Here is an 18,994-nt window from a genome sequence, read left to right on the forward strand (position 1 = left end):
CCCAGGATTTCAAGTGTGCCTAGGAATAGAAGCAGATTAAGCATACAAAACAAAGACCACAAATGTGCCCCCCTCTATAAAGTCAGTTCCAGTTACCTGGCGTGTCGGATAATGGGAGAGGAATGAAAGGATCAGGCACAGTCAGAAGAGAAGGGCTAGTGTCCAAGCTCAGAATGTCTTTCGTTTTCTCAGCTGGTCCCCAGGAAGAGAAAAGGCAGAGTGAAAGAGAGCAGAGAAACAAGCAGAAAGCATTGAGTAAAACCTCAGTGTCAGAGTGCAGGCTGTGGCCTGACAAGAACACACACACTCAGAACCAGTTTGTGTTGCCAGGGAAAGGAAAGAAAGAGGGAAAACCCAACAACCCCAAACAGCTATTACCATGTAGCTCTCCAACGCAGCTGAACTCACAGACCTCTAAACATTCCTTGAAAGGGAAGTACTATTCCCTCACCTTACAGCAGGACAAAAGGTGAAATGCCTTCACAAAGGCCACACAGCAGCCCCACGCTGGGCCTCTTTGTCAGCAGTATACAGCATCTTGCATCAGACAAGCTGTATCTACCAGCAAAGAGGAAAGGGCTAGAAGTGCCTAGTGCCAAAACTACTTCCAAGATACCTTCCTATGAGAGAGCTACTAAAAGAATCAAACATGCTATAGCACCCAGAAAGCCCAGAACATGCAGATGCTTCTCAGGTGCATTACAGCTGAATCTGGAGCTGCTGCAACTCAACATCACTCCACAAAAGCTGATGGAGCATCATAAACTGAGCACAGGGCACTGAAGAGCAGCCCCCCAGAGCACTTCAACTCCTTCATTATTAGGTAAGAGCCAAAAATACCAAGCTCCTCTAAATGTCTTTTTATAAATAGAAATAAGCACAAATGGATTTGTCACTTCCTTAAGGCTCCTGGAAGCAGGTTTCCAACAGTGAGAAGTGATGCTGAAGATGCAGAACCAAGCAGCAGCGCTCACTCAGCTTCTCAGCATAGAAGGGGCTGCTCGTGGCAAAACCCTGGCACTGAAGGAGACACCAGATGAGGTCACACATGCAGAAGCCTCTGCATAAAAGCCTCTTAGACCAGCCAAGGACTTGTGGCCTCTGGACACAGACAGCAGAGCCAGGGCAAAACTTGCCTTCATCATTTAACATGTCAGTTATGAGACCCACTGTGCTCTTCCCTGAGGATGTTCCCTGCTCAATCCTGGCTCTGCAATCCCTGCAGCAGAGACATTATCATCCCTGCTCCTCTCCTCCTTCATACAGCCAAAGAGCTGCAGGCAAGGAATACCTTCCAGCATGTCTGTCCTATGGCTCCGAGTCCAATTCCCTTATTGCACACTCCATATTTCACTTTTAATTAATGACTTACTTTTAATTAACACTTTTAATTATGAGCTGCATGGAGCTGCAACGCATGAAGACTTTTTCTTGTCAACTTAAGGGGCTCACTTGGTTTCCTCCCTCACCTCTGCCTGCAGGCAGTGCCTCCTCTCTCTGCTATCCAGCTGTGAGAAGCACACATGTCATTCCTACCTTCCCTTCTCCACTAAAGCACCAACCCTGTCCTACAGCTCTCAAAGCCAAGGCCCAGCTCTATTTCGATCAGTTTTGCCATCCTTTCAAAGAGGCTATGACAAAAAGTTGCTGTTTCCCTGCAGTGCTTCTGCAGGGCATCATCATCTAGGACACATTCACACACTCACCTGGTCCAGCAGTGAAGGAAGAGCCACCAAATGCATCCGGCTGGGCCGCAGATGAAGCCGGCTGGAAACCCGGAATCAGGTTCTCTGTGGAACTGCCCATCTTTTCTGGAGCTTTCCCTGAAATGCCAGATGCACACTTAGGGATAAAACTCCCATTCCAAAGGTTGGGTCCTTCCCTGGACTTTTCATGGTGCTACTGCAGGATGTGGCTTTAAGCCCCTTCCTGCAAACCCCAACTCACAGATTAAGCAGAGTTTAAACTGCAGCTCCTACACGAACTGATCAAGGCTGCTTTGGGAGGGGTTAGTACCTCATGGTACATGGTACAAAGGAGGATCATGCTCATTTATCTGCAATGGCTCAGCAAAGAGGACAAGGACTAAGAAGGGAAACTGGAAGGATTTAGCTCTTACAGGCACAGAGGACCATGATAATATGGGAGAACCCCAGCAGCATCTCCCCAAGAGCATCATCATTCCATGCCATCTTCTGTTCTGAGAGCAGGCAGGTATAAAAGCATCTCCATGAACCTACCATCACCCAGCTTTGCAAAGTCCTTGTTGAGCAGCTCCTCAGCTGTGAGTTTGGAGAAGTTATCATCATCAAACGGATTCCACGCGGAGACATCGGGCGGGTTATAGACATTCTGCTGTGAGGTCCTTGGGGAACCCGAGGGTGTGGTGGAAGCAGATCTGGATGTGATCATCCCAACCAAACAACAGCCATTAATAACCCATCTGAAACCCTCTGGCCAGCACTAGGTGCTGGTCCAAGCTACTACATTACAATTGCTCCCTACTTAAAACACAAGTCATTGTACTTGCATGCTCAGGCACCTGGGACCAGCTACCCTCACCTACTCTTAACGTTGTTGTGCATCCCAGAGTTGAGGATTAAAACCAGGATCAGCAGCACCCCATTTGAAACAATTCCCTGCAATGCCCTCATGGAGACTTCCTGCCTGTAGACACTGTGAGAGGGAACTAGTGAGTATCCCATGGGAGTGCTGATGCTAAGCAGCAAGCACAAAGCATGCACCAGGGCTACTGGTGGAAGAGCTCAGTCAACATTAGCTTCTGTAATCCAGAGAAAGGCCCTGTCTGCTTAGCTTTTAGGAAGCATGGAAGCACTCAGGACTTCTGCCCTTGGGGAAGCTTTTCAGCCACTTTGTGCCAAGCCCTCAACTTCTGGTCTTCAGGAGGAAAAGGCTCTTTTAGACCCCAGTTTGCTGCCCACTTTCATCTTTATGCCTAGGGAGCCTCAAGAACCTCATTTTCCCCCTCCCTCCACACCCTCTGACACCAAGTGCCCAAGCACCTACTTGGACTTGTTGAGACTGGCCTCGGCAGCAGCTGCCTGCAGGAGCTGGGTGGACTTGCTGGCTGGAACCCCGAATACCGCGCTGTGGGTCACATCACTCAGGATCCTCCTGTGGCCTGCACGCTGGGTCTTGGGGGAGGATGGAGGGGTGAGAGACCCCAGCTTCTGCCCCTGCACTGCTGGAGGAGGGGTCGTCTGAGGCTTTTGCTGTGGCCTCATTTGTGCCTGCATCTAGGAGAGAAAGGACAGTAACATGTCCCTGTTCATGAAGAGCAGGCGCGATGAAAACACGGCTCCGTGCTGGAGGAGCTGAGCTTCAAGTCATGGATTGGGAATAGTCAGGAGGGGAACAAACACACAAAGGACTGGGGACAAGGAGGAATTCACTGATCCACAGAATTCCAGCATTACAATTGCACAAACAGGGGCTTTCTCCTCTTTTTATGCAACAACTTCTAGAGGCAAAGCCTCTGTTAGTGCTTGGCATTAAAGACTGGCTGGTCTCAGGAGCCTGAACACAGATGAAGAGGCTGAGATCCAGGGCAGAGGTAACAAAACATCAGTTCAGAGTGTGCAGGACTCTTGTTGTAGGGACACAGTGAGTGAAGAGCAGCGCTTCTTCCAGTGGATAATGCGCAACTGGGGTCAAATCCCTAAAGGGGATACAGGGTTTGTGCAGAAATCTTGTGCAAGAAGCTTCCTTTTAGGGGACACCCCCCCCGCCAAGGACCACAGGAGCATCATTTGTCATTAAAACAACATAGGAGAAACCCAGGCATGTTTGGTTTGGGTGGTTTTAAGTCAAGATAGCAAGCAACAAACCCTCTGGAAACTCCTCACACTGATCTCCTTCCATTCCCTCAGTCTTGTGTTAAACTCACCTCCCTTTAAGTACCTGCAATACCGTTTGGTAGTGATAAATAACAGCATCCCTTACAGCTGTGTGAGTTTCCAGACTCTGCAGTGAGATATCATGGCAGGAAAACTGGACTGCAAAGAGCTGTTCACAACACCTCCACTGCCTGGGCACTCCCTGTATCCATATCCAACCAGGGAAGACACAGGAAATACTTGGGAATACCTAAGAGGGCAATGAGAAAGACTTACACCCCCAGCATGGTACTTAACCACAGTGGGGCAAGGCAAACAAGTGGTTAGCTGCCTTCCTTTTCATCTGGCATCCTATCCAATTCACTGAGGAGCAAGCTGACCTGCCTGCTCCTGATGCACCCACCTTGCATCTCGCTATATAGGTCACTGCAGAACAGTACATCTGGTGCTGAGAAATCAAAGGGCAGTGTCAAAAACCACCCCAGAAATGAACGCAGAGCTGATTAAGCTGAAGTCTCACAACGTGAGAAGGTCCTGATGGGTCCTGGCTTGGTATCTTCTGCTCAAAGGCTCTGCAGAAACCATGTTTCACAATCCCTTTTTAAATGAGCCCACCACTGACTGCTGCAGGAGTGGAAAAGAGTCCAGATGCATCCATTCAGAGCAGCCTTCCAGGGGCAGAAGGCTAACTTTCCATCTAGCTAATGGAATAAAACTAAGGCCATTTTTTGTGCTAGTGAATCACAGCAAAGCTCTTTAAAGATGCTCTTCATTATCATGTGTCCTGGGTTCAGCATTTCTCCTCTAAAAGAACCAGGATCATAATGGGCCTCATCCAAAACCTGCCTGAAAATCTCCCACCACCTTTAATGAAGTGACTTGCCCCAGGTCATCCAGAACAGCAACAAGCCCAGGAACCTCCCCTAAGCACCAGCTTAGCACTGAGAATTACTATAAAACAAAGGGGTGAATGTGACAGAGCCTTGAGACACACCAGAGGGTAAAATGATGCTTCCTCAGCACTGCACACATCACTGGCTTATGGACTTTATCAGTCACGTTAATCCCTGATGTCACTCCAAAGGAAACACACTTGAGATTCATCAGGTCCTGAATACCTGGCAAGTGATGCACAAGCAATGACCCCTTAGTTTGGACTCGAGCTCTGTGCTCCTGAAGTGGTTCCTTATCAATTACTACTTGCTCCGGTACCGCACTGTAACGGGCAGCTTCCCATTGCTGGTGCCTGCACATCCTTTCTGCCCAACACACAATTAGAGTTAGGGCCATCCCTTTGCACTTCCAAAACCCGGGATTATGCATGAATGAAAGGGAAATGCCCAGCTTCCTCCCATATGCACTGCAGAGACACTCTGGCAGCAGGGATCCTGCCCTCTGGCGCAGCTCCCTCCCTTTACCACTGTGGGCAGCTGCTTCTCTGGAGCAGACAGAGATTTGCCATTAAGTAAAGAGCATTTGTTTTGGGTGCACGTTCAGATGATTAAAATGGAGGATCTGCTTCTTTATTTTTAGGTTTGAGAGAGGTGTTTGAAAAGGCTCCTTTCCACAGCACTCCTTTTGGAACACAGTTATCCCAGTGTCAGAAACAGCCAGGAAAGGCTGTTGCACCTCCCTCTGCATCAGAGCCATGAATACTGGATGGAAGACATCCAAACAAGCAGCAACATAGAATCTCAAACTGCTTTGGGTTGGAAAGGGCCTCAAATCACCCAGTTCCAACCCCTGCCACGGGCAGGGACACCTTCCAGTACAACAGCTTGCTCCAAGCCCCTGTGTCCAACCTGGCCTTGAGCACTGCCAGGGATGGGGCAGCCACAGCTTCTCTGGGCACCCTGTGCCAGCGCCTCAGCACCCTCACAGGGAACAACTTCCTTACATCTAACGTAAATCTTCTCTTGTTACCTGTTTAAACCCATCACCCCTTGTCCTATCCCTACAGTCCCTGATGAGGAGCCCCTCTCCAGCATCCTTGTAGCCCCCTTCAGACACTGGAAGCTGCTCTGAGGTCTCCACGCAGCTTCTCTTCTCCAGCCCCAATGTTCTCAGCCTGGCTCCATACAGGAGGTGCTCCAGCCCCTGAGCATCCTCGTGGCCTCCTCTGGACTTGCTCCAATAGCTCCATGTCCTTCTTATGTTGGGGACATAAATGATGTTATTCTGCTGCCTAATGCCCATCATGATAAGTTCTAGAAGTTTACTGCATGCCTTCTAAGGCAGCATGAGAGGGGAGGGGTAGGGGAAAGCTGCATTAAGCAGCTACTTCTATATCTCAGTTGCTTTCTGGTCATCATCTACTCATCTGCTTCCTACAGACACAGAGCACAACTCCCATGTGCAGCATCCTGCAGCAAAGAGTAGTGCAACCAACTGTACAGGTGGCCTAAGGCGGTAAGGTTAGCGCTGACATCTGCCACCCAGACACTATGGACACCACACTAGGGACCAGCAGGCCCCAGAGCACCCATTACCTGGGCTCTGTGGCTCAGAAAAGCCCTGCTGGGCTGTAGGACCTGGCAGGAGAACACTCGCCAGCAACTCCGAATGCCTTCCCACAAGGCTCTTACCACTTGCTCCTGCGGCTGTGCTGGCTGGGCTGCACTCTGCTGGGGCTGGGGCTGCTGTGGGGCTGGGGCTTGCTGCTTCTGCTGTCCTGCTGCTCCTGCTGTCTTCTGCTGCATTGCTGCCTGCTGGGCCATCATCTGCTGCTGCTGCTGTTGCTGCTGCTGGTAATAGTTCTGCATGAGCTGCTGCTGTGCTGGCGCTCCTTGCTGCATCACTGGGAACTGGGAAACAAGCAGTGATTGAGCTGCTTGGTGAGCAACTGGGCACTGGGGTGCCATTACCCCAACTTGGGGCCAGGCACAGGAATGATTACAGGCACTGCAAATGGTGAAGCAGTCACAGGCTAGGATGGTTTGGAGGCCAAATGTGTGGTGGGAAGTGGCCTTCTGATCTAAGGACAGATGCTGAGTTACACCCATAAGGGGCTCCCTCAGCACAGACTCTCCTGTGGTCCCAAACTCCTTCTAAACCTTTCCCCAGGGTAAGATTTACCATCCCTTTGCTTCCACTATTAAATGCTTTAGCAGGGATTTCTGCTGCTATAAACACCTATAAACAGCATGCAAGTCTGTCATCTACACCCACCCCATCTAACACATCATGTGTCCACAGGCCTCCTTATCACTGCTGGCTACCACAAACCCAGACCTGAACCTTGCAATTCAGAAGACATGCCAGGCTCCTTGCAAATTGCAACCTTCTGTTCATCAGCTGAACATTGACCTCAAGACTCTGAAGCAGTTGGAGCTGTAAAATCTTCACTGCTTATTTCATGTTTGTATGTGACTAAAGTAGCCCAAGGCCTTTTAACATTAACAGTTAAAAATATCAGCCTTGTGTAGCAAAAAAATCTCACTAGAGAACTGCAGACACACTGGAAAACACCAAACCCTGCCCTTTCTCCCCCCATAATACAGATGGCTTGCCCTAAATGCAAAGATGCAACCTCACAGGCCTCTAGCACAGCAAGCATGCGACAAACACAGCTGTGCCCATTTACCTGCTGCGCCTGCATCATCTGCTGCTGCTGCTGGTAATAGGCAGCCTGTTGTTGCTGCTGCTGCTGCTGCTGCAGGAGCTGCTGCTTCAAGAACAGCTGCTGTTGATGCTGAGGTGTGGCTTGTGGCTGAGTAGAGGGGACCTGGGGCTGTGTCTGCGGGGCTTGCTGCGGAGCCGGCGCTTGCTTGGCTTGTGGCTGTGCTGCAGCCTGTTGAGGTGCTGCTTTCTGCTGGGGAACACTTGCAGGGAGCGAGGGCTGAGCACTGCCCAGGGCAGCAGGGCCTGCAACTGGTGGGGAGGGAGAAACAAGACAGCTCAGTTAGATCAAGGTGCACTGCAGCCCTGTGGTACTGCACAGGGAGCATCATCCCACCTTGCGGCTGAAGGGCTGCTGGAACCGTGGGTCTCTTCCTAGGTGTCAGGGCAGGCTGAATGGGCAGAATTCCAGGGTTGGGCTGTGTCTGTCCTGCTTTAGGTCTCTGGCGGGGTGCTATGGAAGTTTCTGTTGTAGGGATGGGATCTGTCAGCCTGGAAGGTAAGGAATAGAAGGAAGAGTGGGAAAAGCACAGTCTTTGTTAGCCTGACAGCTGGTGCATGCAACACACACTAGAGGGTTGAAATATGTGACTGATGATGGTGACATCCAGACACACACACTGACTCTTTCCAGAAAGCTGCAAGCACAGTAAAACTGAACAGATGCATCTCCAACAACTGATCTAACACCGTCCTTTTGACTCCTTTGCCAACTGTGGCATCTTCTCCTGTTGGAGAGCTGGAAGCTGTTAAAACCACGCATTCAAATACTTGATACAACATACTGTTTAAATCCACTTAGAGTTCTGGATGAGCAAAGGAAGGGCATCACAAATCAGATTAAGAGCAGCTGGTACCTTTGGGCAGAGTTATCTAAATTGGCATCTTTGGAAGTACCTTAACTTTAGTACATCTGCCCCAGAATAGGTCACTGCGCCTCTTCTGATCTCTGCTTAGCATTCACTGAGCTCCAACAATGCACACAACAGAGCCAAGCAGCCAGACACCCCCTGCCCTTCAGTGCATTGCTCATTAGGTCTCAAGCTGTTCTACTCATGTGGAAGTAACTGCACTCAGTTACAAAACCAAAGCGGGCAGGAGGAGAGATTCCCTGCTCCAGAGTGAAGGAAGCTGCTGGGTTTGCAGAGCCTGCTGCTGCACTGCTCACTTTGCAGGAAAACAAGGGGCAAGGTTTGTCCAAGAGAATTTCCAAGCCTCAATCACAGTACCATAAGCAGAGCAGCAGCAGCAGGAGAGGATGGAAACCACAGCAGTACAGTGGTTTCCCCACTAACTGTGTTCTTCAGATGGATGGAGCCTCCTTGGGTTTTCATGTGCACCCCCCAGAAGAAATCATAGGGCTCTTGCAGAAATCACTGCAATTTCATCCAGTAAGTACTGGGTTTTATCATCTACCAAGGGTCAAACTCTAACAGCAACAGTCCCTGGTGCAGTTTCTCAGCAGACTCCTGTTCTTTGGGCCAATTCCAAGCCCAGTGCAGGCCAGCTGCAGTCTGCCTCCTGACTTTGCTCTCAGGTACTCCGCATGGATGACACACTACATTCATCTAAGCGCATGAACCTCAAATGCTGCTGTCAAGCAGTGTCTCCAGTACAAAAAGCTAAGCTGTTGAGTCATGCTGAGCATCACCCAAGTCCTCCCCACGCAGAAAGATTTCCTCTAATACCTGCATTTTTCTGCCTTTCAGGTCAATGGGATCAATAGTTATTTATGTCACTGAAGCAGAACCCTCAGGACTGCAGAGTAGATGTAAGCCCCCAAGGAAGCAGCTAAATATACCAGGCACCTTTCCTAAAAGCAGAAGGACAACAGGCACTAAAAAGGGCTGAGCATAATGCAGATGTGGTTACCTGGCCTTGGGTTGACTCTTCTTTGCAGCAGCTTCGCTTGCTTTAACCGGGTCTGGGAGTTTAGTGGGGATTGGCGAGTTCTGCAGATCCCAAAAGCATCACATTTAGCATGAAAACAGAATCAGAAACCGTTTGCACAATGAAACAGGCAGACTGGGGGATCCCCAAAGCAACTATTCCTCATGCTGGACAAAGGACAAAACCCCTCAATGTTGATGTCATGTGGAAACAGGAGTTTGGGAGAGTCTTTACAAGGGAAGAATACAGTTCAGCTTTTTGACCACTTCCTACATGTGGACACAAAGCTTCATAGCACAACCTGGGGACAAGAGCAACAACACTTACTAATACTACTGTAACAAATGCAGGTAGAATAGTGCCATAACACCATAAGAAAATACTTGTCAACCCTGTTTTTCAATTGAAGCCTATGAAGATACACTAAGATGGTTGTGGAGGGTCTGGTGTAGTTCTAATGGAAGCAGACACAACCTGCTATGTCTAAACCCAACTGCAACACAAATTACACACACGATGATGAATGTGCCTGGAAATCCAATCAGCTGCACAAGCATGGCCTAATTTTCCATGCTCACATGCACAGGATCTCTTGCTTGACCTCACGCTGGTAACTGGGTGAGGAGGTAAATCAGGGACAGAAATATACAACACAGGAAACAAAATCCTGATTCCTGCCCTTATTCCTCCCCAGAAATATGCCAAAATCCCAAACAGCTTTGCTAATTGAAAAAGAAAAACCCTCCTAATGTCAGAGCTTGGCAGGATCCAGCTGAATACTCAATATCCAGCAAATGCCACCCCCAGTCTCCTCCCACAAAGCCCTGCATCAATCCACTCCTTTGCCACTCACCTGGACGTTCTGGACTGGGCATTCCTTCTTTGCCAGTTTGAATGCAAAGTAGGAGACCTGATAAATATCAGGTCTCTTATCAGGGTCTGGTTCAAGCATATACCCTTTAAGAGACAGAGATGCTAACATCAGAGCAACAGAACAGCCTGGTTCACAAGCCATTTGTGGCAGCATATCAAGACTAGAGATAAGGAAGAGAGAGGTGGAATATGTGCCATCCCTGAAAACATTCAAGGTCATATTGGACAGGGCTCTGAGCAACCTGATCTAGTGGAAGACGGCTCTGTCCGTGGCAAGGGGGTTGGACCAGATGACCTTGAAAGGTCCCTTCCAACCCAACCCATTCTATGATTCTACATTTGGCACAACTGATGCTAACAGGATGCTCTGCCTCTTACAAAGGGCACCTCAGCAGGGCTCAGCTGGTCACCAGGGGCAGCTCTAAGAGGGGTAAGACAGAGTCAGAATAGGCTGGGCTATATCTTCCAGTATAGCTATGAACAACCTGTAGCTGCTATTGAAGGTTCTAGGGCAAAGAGAGGAAAAGCAGCCAGCCTAGTCAGGAAATAGCACTGGTTTTGACTTCTGCATCTCCAAGTGACCTTGCAGGAAAAGAGCTTGATGCAAGGCTGGTGTGTGAGCAGGGCAGGAAGGCAGGCCAGCCACACACACCACTGCATATCCACCACACCACATAAGCAAAATACCAGGCTGCTCTGCAAACACATCCAAGTCTGTATTAGTCAAGGTTGTGGCTAGGCAAAGAAAAATAAACTCAAATGCTGTGCTGGAAACAAGAGAGCTGCCCCAGCTTTGCCAAGAGCAGCGCATTGTCCCCTTCGTTCCACATTCACTCCAGTCAGTGCCTTATTTATAAATCATTTCAGTTCTGTTTCTCAGTTCACAGAAGATGAATTCTTATCGCTCATCTTAAGTCACTGTGGGTCCTTTCAGTTCCTTATCCAAATAGATTTATTACTGGGGAAATACGTTTCGACATCAATAGGGTTATTGTGCAAGTTCCTGTGGGACTCCTCAACCAAATGGTTCTCTGTTTTCCTGCCTTTCCAGAGCTCACGACAGCCTGGCCAAACAGCAACCTCTGTCACAACCGTCTGTCAAAGAGTGATCCCATAGCTACTAAAAGATCACTTTAACCACCCTTGAGTGCAAGGAAGTGTCTTAAAAGAAGAGAAACACCAAGAGTTTCACTGCAGGGGCAGGAGGTACAAGAACAAAAGACTTCAGTTGTGCAGAAGGGGATGAGAACTCACGGATGAGGCAGTGCATGTCTTGCGAGTGCCGGGAATTATCTGGAATGGTGAAGTTGCCATCACAGATTGCCACCTGACTCTCTCCAAAGGGCAAGGTGAAGTAACACAGCTTGTACAGCAAACAGCCAAGGGCCTAAGAGACAGAACAGAGCAAAGGGTTTAAACTGGGAATGGTACAATTCAAACACCCTTGAGGATAAGAGGGGGAGTCTCCAACTCGTTCTGCTGCATGGGTCCCACATGGCATCCACTACATTTTAACATCCCTGTGATGCACTTGGAAACAAGCAGAGTTACACAGGTAGATAATCACATGAAGAGCTCTCCATCTCCAGGCTGAGACACCGTAACCTGGGGGACTGTGTGAGCAGCATCACACAGAGAGCTCCAAATACCACTATAGAGCGTGACCCTTCACACCGTGAAATGGGCAAAGCCTGTTTCTGCCACATGCTGGGAGGAAAAGGCAAAGCAATAGCAAAAATAAATGGTACCCATCATCCTTAATATGTTTTTTTCTGACACAGAAAGATCCAAACTGTGCTCAAGCTGAAGTTCAACCTTTCAACCACTATAAATGTGTTCCAGGGAGAGCCACACACGTACGGCTGCAGGCTGCTAGCTTCTATCACCCTGCCCTCTATTCTGGCAGCAAGAACCACCACCTATTGCAAAAGAAAAGCCACGTTTTGCACAAAAGGCTAATTATAAAACCCTCCCACCACCTCAGAGGGGAGAGGGGGAAGCATTTCCCCATCCTAAGCAACTCAGCAGCAGCTTCTATCTTTTGTCATAGGATTTCACAATCCAGCTGCACTCCGGTTTAAAATAACCTTGATAAGATTTAAGGAGAGGGAGGTTTCCAGCAGGACAAGCACTGCAACAGCCTTGAAGTCCAGGCTCCACTGTGTAGAGCACCACATAGAAACATAGAATAGTCAGGGTTGGGGAGGACCTAAAGATTACCCAGTTACACCCCCCCTGCCATGGGCAGGGACACCTCACACTAAACCATCTCACCCAAGGCTCGGTCCAACCTGGCCTTGAACATCACCAGGGATGGAGCATTCACAACTTCCCTGGTCAACCCATTCCAGTGCCTCACCACCCTTACAGTAAAGAACTTCTTCCTTATACACAATCTAAACTTCCCCTGTTTCAGTTTGAACCCATTACCCCTTGTCCTGTCACTACAGTCCCTAATGAAGAGTCCCTCCCCAGCATCCCTATAGCCCCCCTTCAGATACTGGAAGGCTGCTTAGATACAGCCAGATGTTCAGGGCACTTTGTTGGACTGGGTCTTCCCAGAAGGGTCAACTGCACGGTTTTGCATGGAGGTCCATAAAATAACGCAATAGCATCACGTAACCAAATTTCTACCTTAAGTATTGCATAGCTTTGGTATTTTACATATGACTGGATAGGACTGAAGCGGTTTTCAGTTCATTTAAATGATAGAAGGACCCTTTTAATATCATGGAAAATTATTAGTGCTAGAAAACTGCACAAGTAGCTCATAACTTGGGTTCAAAATGGCTGCATGATCCCAATATTTAATTTAAAAGATTAATCTTTTGGAGTTCTGAAGAAAACCATGGCAAACATTCAGTGGGTTCCTGGAACAAAACTCCTTCCATGCCAGAAAAGGGAGAGCCTTTGGGTCTCCTCCCTTCCATGTTATCACAGGAAGAAGGGCGAATCCTAGTACCTGTAAGACCCTGGCAACCTTTCCACGCTGCTCTAGCTGTGAGTCCCTCTCCAGCCCTCTAACTCCAAGGGGAGTGACCCAGCACTGGTACAGAGCCTGGCCCCACAAACCTCCTGCTGAACCCTTGCTCAAGCTCAGCTCCAGAGAGGACAGAGGACTCTTCCCAGCAAGTTTCCCTCTTGCATATGCAGATGCAGAGCTATAGAGGAGACATTAAACCTCTGCTTATACTGCTCCTGCCTTGTTACTTCCTAGCTTGAGGCCTCCTAAACCCTACAGACATGCTCTGAATTTAAAACACCTCCCATGTGCTGAACTGCCACGACACTACAAACAGCACAGACTTCTTTTCACCTCCAACCCAACTAAAGGGAAGCCCTCCATCCTTCACCAGCTTAGCCAGGAATGGATTACACCCCAGTTGCATTTTGCTCTCAACATGAAAAGCACGGCAAGACTGCACTGATCACTAGAAACAGCAGTGCAAAAGCTTGGTCTCTGGCCAGGTTTGACAAAGTAACTGTGTGACACTAGCCAGGATAAGCATACTATTGCTCCTGGGGGAAAGGTCTGCTTTCTCTGTTTTCTACTCAGCTCTAAGCAGTAACTTCGCTTTCACAGGCTTGCAAAGCAACTCAGGCACAAGTAGTCACAGTCCTCTGAATTTCCTGTTTCAACTCCTGCTATGGAATCAGGTTTGCACTGTTCAGCCCTGGGATTTCATTCATCTCCAAATTAAAACCACACTGCAAGTAGCATGCAAAGAAGCACGCACGTTTTATCCACAAGGCAATCTACTCAGCAGTAACTGATGGGAAACATCAAGCAGAGAAACTCTGTACTCAGAAACTGCCTAGTCTCTTAAGGAAACTGGGTTAGCCCGAGCCAGAAACCTACCCCATCATTATGGTAATGAAAACAAGCTGCAGTCTGCTTGAATGATGGTAAAAGGATTTGATACGTACCCATATGTCTGCTTTTGTAGTAATAAGTTTGCCACTGTAGAGGTTGACCATTTCTGGTGCTCTGTAGGACAACGTAGTATACCTGTAGGAGAAAAGTCTATCAGTGAGTTGGGAATGGCTGAAAGATGCATTTGCACTGTGTCACATTTCCAAACGATTCAAAGTTCACTCTTTCCCTATTCATTTTAAGGAAAGGGATAGTAAAGATGATCATCTATTGGAGAAATCATTTAACAACAGCATCTGCTGCGTCCCTCTCACAATAAAACACCAAGCACTGCAAACTGCCCTGTGGAACCAAAGCAGAGACCAAGATCCTGCCTAAAGCGAGCAATGCACTCCTAAATCTGTGCAGTCATTTTAAGAACTAGAACAGAAATATCCAAGGATTCAGAGTATTAACAAGGTCAGCAGCCAAGTGTCCTCTGCAATGTCCTCACTGCTGGGGCTTTGGCCAAGTGAATTACAAAGATTGTAACTGGATATGGGGCTCCTAATAAATAAGCTTCCATACCCAGAGTCCTGCTCAGAGTCATTGTACACAAGGGAAAGGTTATTCTGCATCACAAATATAGCTGGAATCTGCCTCTTTTTTAACAAACAGAAAAGCTGGAAACTGCACCACAGTTGAAGAGACTCCTATGAGAAGATTTCCTATCATTCCTGCTGTGGCACCTCGCATGCTCTTTACCTTGATCACAAGAAAGCATTGCTAAAGGCAAAGTTTCTACAGGCTTGTTAGTAAGTGTACAAGCCTATAGAAAAGGGCTCGAAAGGGACTGCAACGCCAGACTAGCAGCTTCAGCCAAAGAAGCCTACAAACCCATGCAGGTGGAACTGAATCCTAACAAAAAGGAGGCATTTGCTCTTTTCTAACCAGAACATTGTATTAACAGAACTGGAACGTCTGCAGCAGTGATGTTATACAACTAAAGCAAGACAAAGGACCCAGACAGTGCCCCATTCCTCACTTATGTCCTACTGAACTGTCACCTAAGGCCCCTTTTCAAAGGCATCAGGGCGCACCTAGTTGCTATCATACAGCTGGTTGTGCATGCAGCAAGAGAAAGAGCCAGATGAAACACCTCAAGGATCTTAGGAGTTGAGGAATCAGGCCATGAGTTCCCTTAGTCACTTCAAGGATTTATGCTTGTGGAGGACAGGGATTCTGTCATCTGCTGTATCACAGTTCAAAGAAGGCAAGATAGAGGAAGGACAGAGACAGACCCCGTACATAACAGAACAGGTCACTACCTCCTCAACGTGGGCAACTTCTCTGCAGTAATGGCTCAGTCTTCCAGGTCCAAAGCAATTACATCAAGCTCAGTTTATTGTTTCACCTTCCCCCAGGCACTTACCTGCAGCAGATACAGACTGTGTCTGAGCTGCAAAGGAAAAGCACACTTACTTTTTGATCTCCTCCTCTACTGCATTCACCCCTTCTGTTTGAGGATTCTGGAATTTGTTAGTAGCACTTCCAAAGTCACACAGGACATAGTGGCCACGGTCGTGCAGCAGAATGTTTTCAACCTACAAGCATCACAAATAGAGAAACAGACAAAAAAACTCATTCACGTTCTTCAGATGAGCTTTTAGTGCCTGAAGACACAGCAGGTATGTCTGACATAAAAGCATAACATGACAGCAAAGGAAACAGGCATCAAAACTCTGTCACATCTCCTGAAAGAGAAGTCAAATCATGGAAGCATAGCTGTAACTAGGAACTGTCTTCCCTCTGCCACCTTTCCCTTCCCCTTTTGCAAGCACATTACCTTGCTCTGCCAAGACCACCACGTGCTACTGAAAAGATGAGCCCTTTCTTTGAAGTATTGTTTGGAAGGAGGCAACTGAAACACATGCTGAAAGCAACACCTGGGAGAGCTGAAAGTCAGGAAATCAAGCCAGCAGTCACTGCCTTTCCCCTAAACACTTGTACTCAACCACGAAGGAACAAAGGCTCAGCTTGCACCCACCTAGGAAAGCTGTCTGAATGGTTCAACACTGACCTAAGATGTGGAAAAGCCTGGGTTCAGTCTTTGCTTTGGCAGAGCAGGCCTGTATTGCAGCTCCTCACCTGCACAGTGGCATGACCAAGATGCTCCCTCAAGGTTTGAACGTATTTCTCTTCAATCAATGTCAAATGCTCAGATACAGCCATGAGATCAAACACACTGCTCAGCTGTCTCCCCAAACCCACCCAGAACTGAGGACTAACAAAAGCCTTTGGAAGCAGAGCTCCCCAGCCAGGCTGATCTGTGCAAGAAGGAAAGAAAAAGAAGGAGTCAGCATTTTAAGCACCAGAAAACGCAGCCAAAGCAGAACAGCTGAGGGGGAAAAGGCTGGCTTGAAACCAAGGGTTAAACAACACCCCTTCCCCCTCCAGCATCCATCTGCTTTGGATAAAGCACCATGCACAGATGTTCTCTGGAGATCAACACTGACAGTGTTATTCCCTATTCCCTGCAAACATTCCCTACTCCCTGCAAACACTTCCAGAAGAGCCCTTCCACTTTATCTGGCTGAGAAGTCTGAGGTGACTTCTCAGTCACTTGCCAGCACTGCTCAATGCTTCCAACTCCAGCTGCAGTCTTTGATGCGCCCAATGTCGGATTTTCATGCCTCCAAAAAACACCTTTAAGGGAAACCATGAGTGTGCAGCTTCTGCCTTTACTCTCTGAAACAAATTATTTCCTTTGCTGAAACCTGAAGTCATCAGAAAACTCTTGGGGCTGTTCAGCTGGAGAAGAGAAGATGTGCAAAGAACTCGGAGCAGCTTCCAGTGTCTGATGAGCGCCACAAGGATGCTGGAGAGGGGCTCTTCATCAGGGACTGTAGGGATAGGACAAGGGGTGATGGGTTCAGACTGAAACAGGGGAAGATCAGGTTGGAGATAAGGCAGAAGCTCTTCCCTGTGAGGGTGCTGAGGCGCTGGCACAGGGTGCCCAGAGAAGCTGTGGCTGCCCCATCCCTGGCAGTGCTCAAGGACAGGTTGGACACAGGGGCTTGGAGCAAGCTGCTCCAGTGGAAGGGGTCCCTGCCTGTGGCAGGGGTTGGAGCTGGATCAGCTTTGAGGTCCTTTCCAACCCAAACCAGGCTGGGATTCTGTAAGACTTTACAGACACACACTGGTGAGGGATAAGGAATAAAGCTGTCTTCAGCAAAAATCAACACTTTCCATCTTTTCATGAGAGCAATGGCTTCCAAGCTCACATGGTGATGTGGGTGGGATGCATGACCTAGGTACACTCTCAGCTTGCCCTCCTGCACCTTCCAATCTCTAAAGAGACGTTTCAACAACCCATTCTCCCGTGAAATCATCCACTATTTGCTTCTGAAAGCTTATTTACTATTTCATAGCCAAGAAACAAATGCAGTGTGACATCTAAGAGCACCGCCTGGTATTGGCACAGCCATAGGCTTAACACGGTCAATACAAGGGTTTACCAATAGAGGACTCAACAATTTTACATATCCCACTCTGCACACAGATCCAGGCAAACACATTCCAGGCAGAAGCTTGTTGGTGGCATCAGGACAAGACCTGGCATGACAAAGCAGGGTGATGGAAGGCAGTGAAATAAGAGCAGTACAGGACGGCTCTCTTATCACACCACAGGGAAGAGCAACACTGGGAAATGCTGCTGCTGCAATGAAAGCAGAAGAAACTACGTCCTTATCAGGAGAGCACAAGTTTCTTACTTCAGAAAGCAAAGAAAGGGAGAGAAAAAAGCTGTTTTGATCAACAGCATCCTCTGGGTTGACTGATAGAGTGTTTTGATAGAGTATTTTGGTGTATCCTGCTGGGTGTCTACTGCAAGACAATCAGCCACTCATCCACAAGCCACTCCTGGAGCAAGATGGGCTCAGACTTGAAGCAGCACAGGTAAAATGGGAGATGTCTCACTGTGGAAAGCTTCAAGCTGTAGAAATCCAAGCTGGCTCGAAGCCGGTGCTTTTAACAGCATGAGGTATAGGGTGTGAGACTGGAAAGGTTAAATATAAACCAAGTTATGCAAACAACTGCCACCAGGTAGAGAGGAGCTGTGTTAATAGTTATCAGCAGGGACAGATAGATTTTGTGCTCCCTCCACTTCACTAACCCCCTTTCTCTGGGGCCTGACAGTTATCGTTTCTCTTAATAGATTCCAGCTTCAAAGCAGAGATTTCACAGCCAGGGTAATATTAACACACAGCCAGAGGAAGATTTGGCCATTTGTTCTCCACTATTAAAAGGCCTAATGTAAAGAAACAGGAATTCTTACTCCAGGGAAGGCTCTGCAGCAGCAATAGCCTGTGAACCCCGAGGGCAAGGAAAATACCTGCAAGGACAAGCAAAGGTAATCACACAAGGCAAGCCTGTAGGCTTACAGGGCCTCTATAGGGGTCCTAACTAGGGCAGGAGCAGCATGTGAGGGACTTCCTAATTTCTAGGGGAAAAGCAGCATCAATATACACCTGGTTCTGCGGCAGTCAAAGCACATGGGAACAAGCATCACCCCCTGTACTGCACATCATGCAGCTCTAAGCACACAGGGACAGGCTGACACAGCTCCTCAGGGGTAGCCATCAGCACTGTGCTCTCACAAGGGCCTGCAGGGACAGGCCAAGGGGAATGGCTTGAACCTGCCCGAGGGGAGACTGAGCTGAGCTCTTAGGCAGAAGCTCTTCCCTGTGAGGGTGCTGAGGCGCTGGCACAGGGTGCCCAGAGAAGCTGTGGCTGCCCCATCCCTGGCAGTGCTCAAGGCCAGGTTGGACACAGGGGCTTGGAGCAAGCTGCTCCAGTGGAAGGGGTCCCTGCCCATGGAAGGGGTTGGAGCTGGAGGAGCTTT

General features: G+C 48.5%; 1 protein-coding gene across 6 annotated transcripts in view; it reads right to left on the reverse strand.

The window, feature by feature from the left end:
* Positions 1 to 18,994, reverse strand: part of AAK1 (AP2 associated kinase 1) — a 75,263-nt gene that overhangs the window by 25,977 nt on the left and 30,292 nt on the right. For 3 of the 6 annotated variants that reach the window (XM_061348203.1, XM_061348206.1, XM_061348209.1), the window contains exons 5-16: positions 15,574 to 15,695; positions 14,166 to 14,247; positions 11,493 to 11,625; positions 10,219 to 10,322; positions 9,348 to 9,427; positions 7,813 to 7,967; positions 7,441 to 7,727; positions 6,443 to 6,661; positions 3,028 to 3,257; positions 2,241 to 2,398; positions 1,707 to 1,823; positions 97 to 192 (exon numbers count right to left, since the gene is read on the reverse strand). In XM_061348203.1, the coding sequence (XP_061204187.1) occupies positions 97 to 192; positions 1,707 to 1,823; positions 2,241 to 2,398; positions 3,028 to 3,257; positions 6,443 to 6,661; positions 7,441 to 7,727; positions 7,813 to 7,967; positions 9,348 to 9,427; positions 10,219 to 10,322; positions 11,493 to 11,625; positions 14,166 to 14,247; positions 15,574 to 15,695 (1,783 nt within the window). The remainder of the gene's footprint in view (positions 1 to 96; positions 193 to 1,706; positions 1,824 to 2,240; positions 2,399 to 3,027; positions 3,258 to 6,442; positions 6,662 to 7,440; positions 7,728 to 7,812; positions 7,968 to 9,347; positions 9,428 to 10,218; positions 10,323 to 11,492; positions 11,626 to 14,165; positions 14,248 to 15,573; positions 15,696 to 18,994) is intronic. The other 3 variants (XM_061348205.1, XM_061348208.1, XM_061348207.1) reach the window with 1 other exon arrangement.

This window comes from Neopsephotus bourkii, unplaced genomic scaffold (assembly GCF_033783945.1).
Source record: "Neopsephotus bourkii isolate Nb327-2 ecotype Australia unplaced genomic scaffold, CSIRO-AGI_Nbou_v1 NB_346, whole genome shotgun sequence".
NCBI lineage: Eukaryota > Metazoa > Chordata > Aves > Psittaciformes > Psittacidae > Neopsephotus > Neopsephotus bourkii.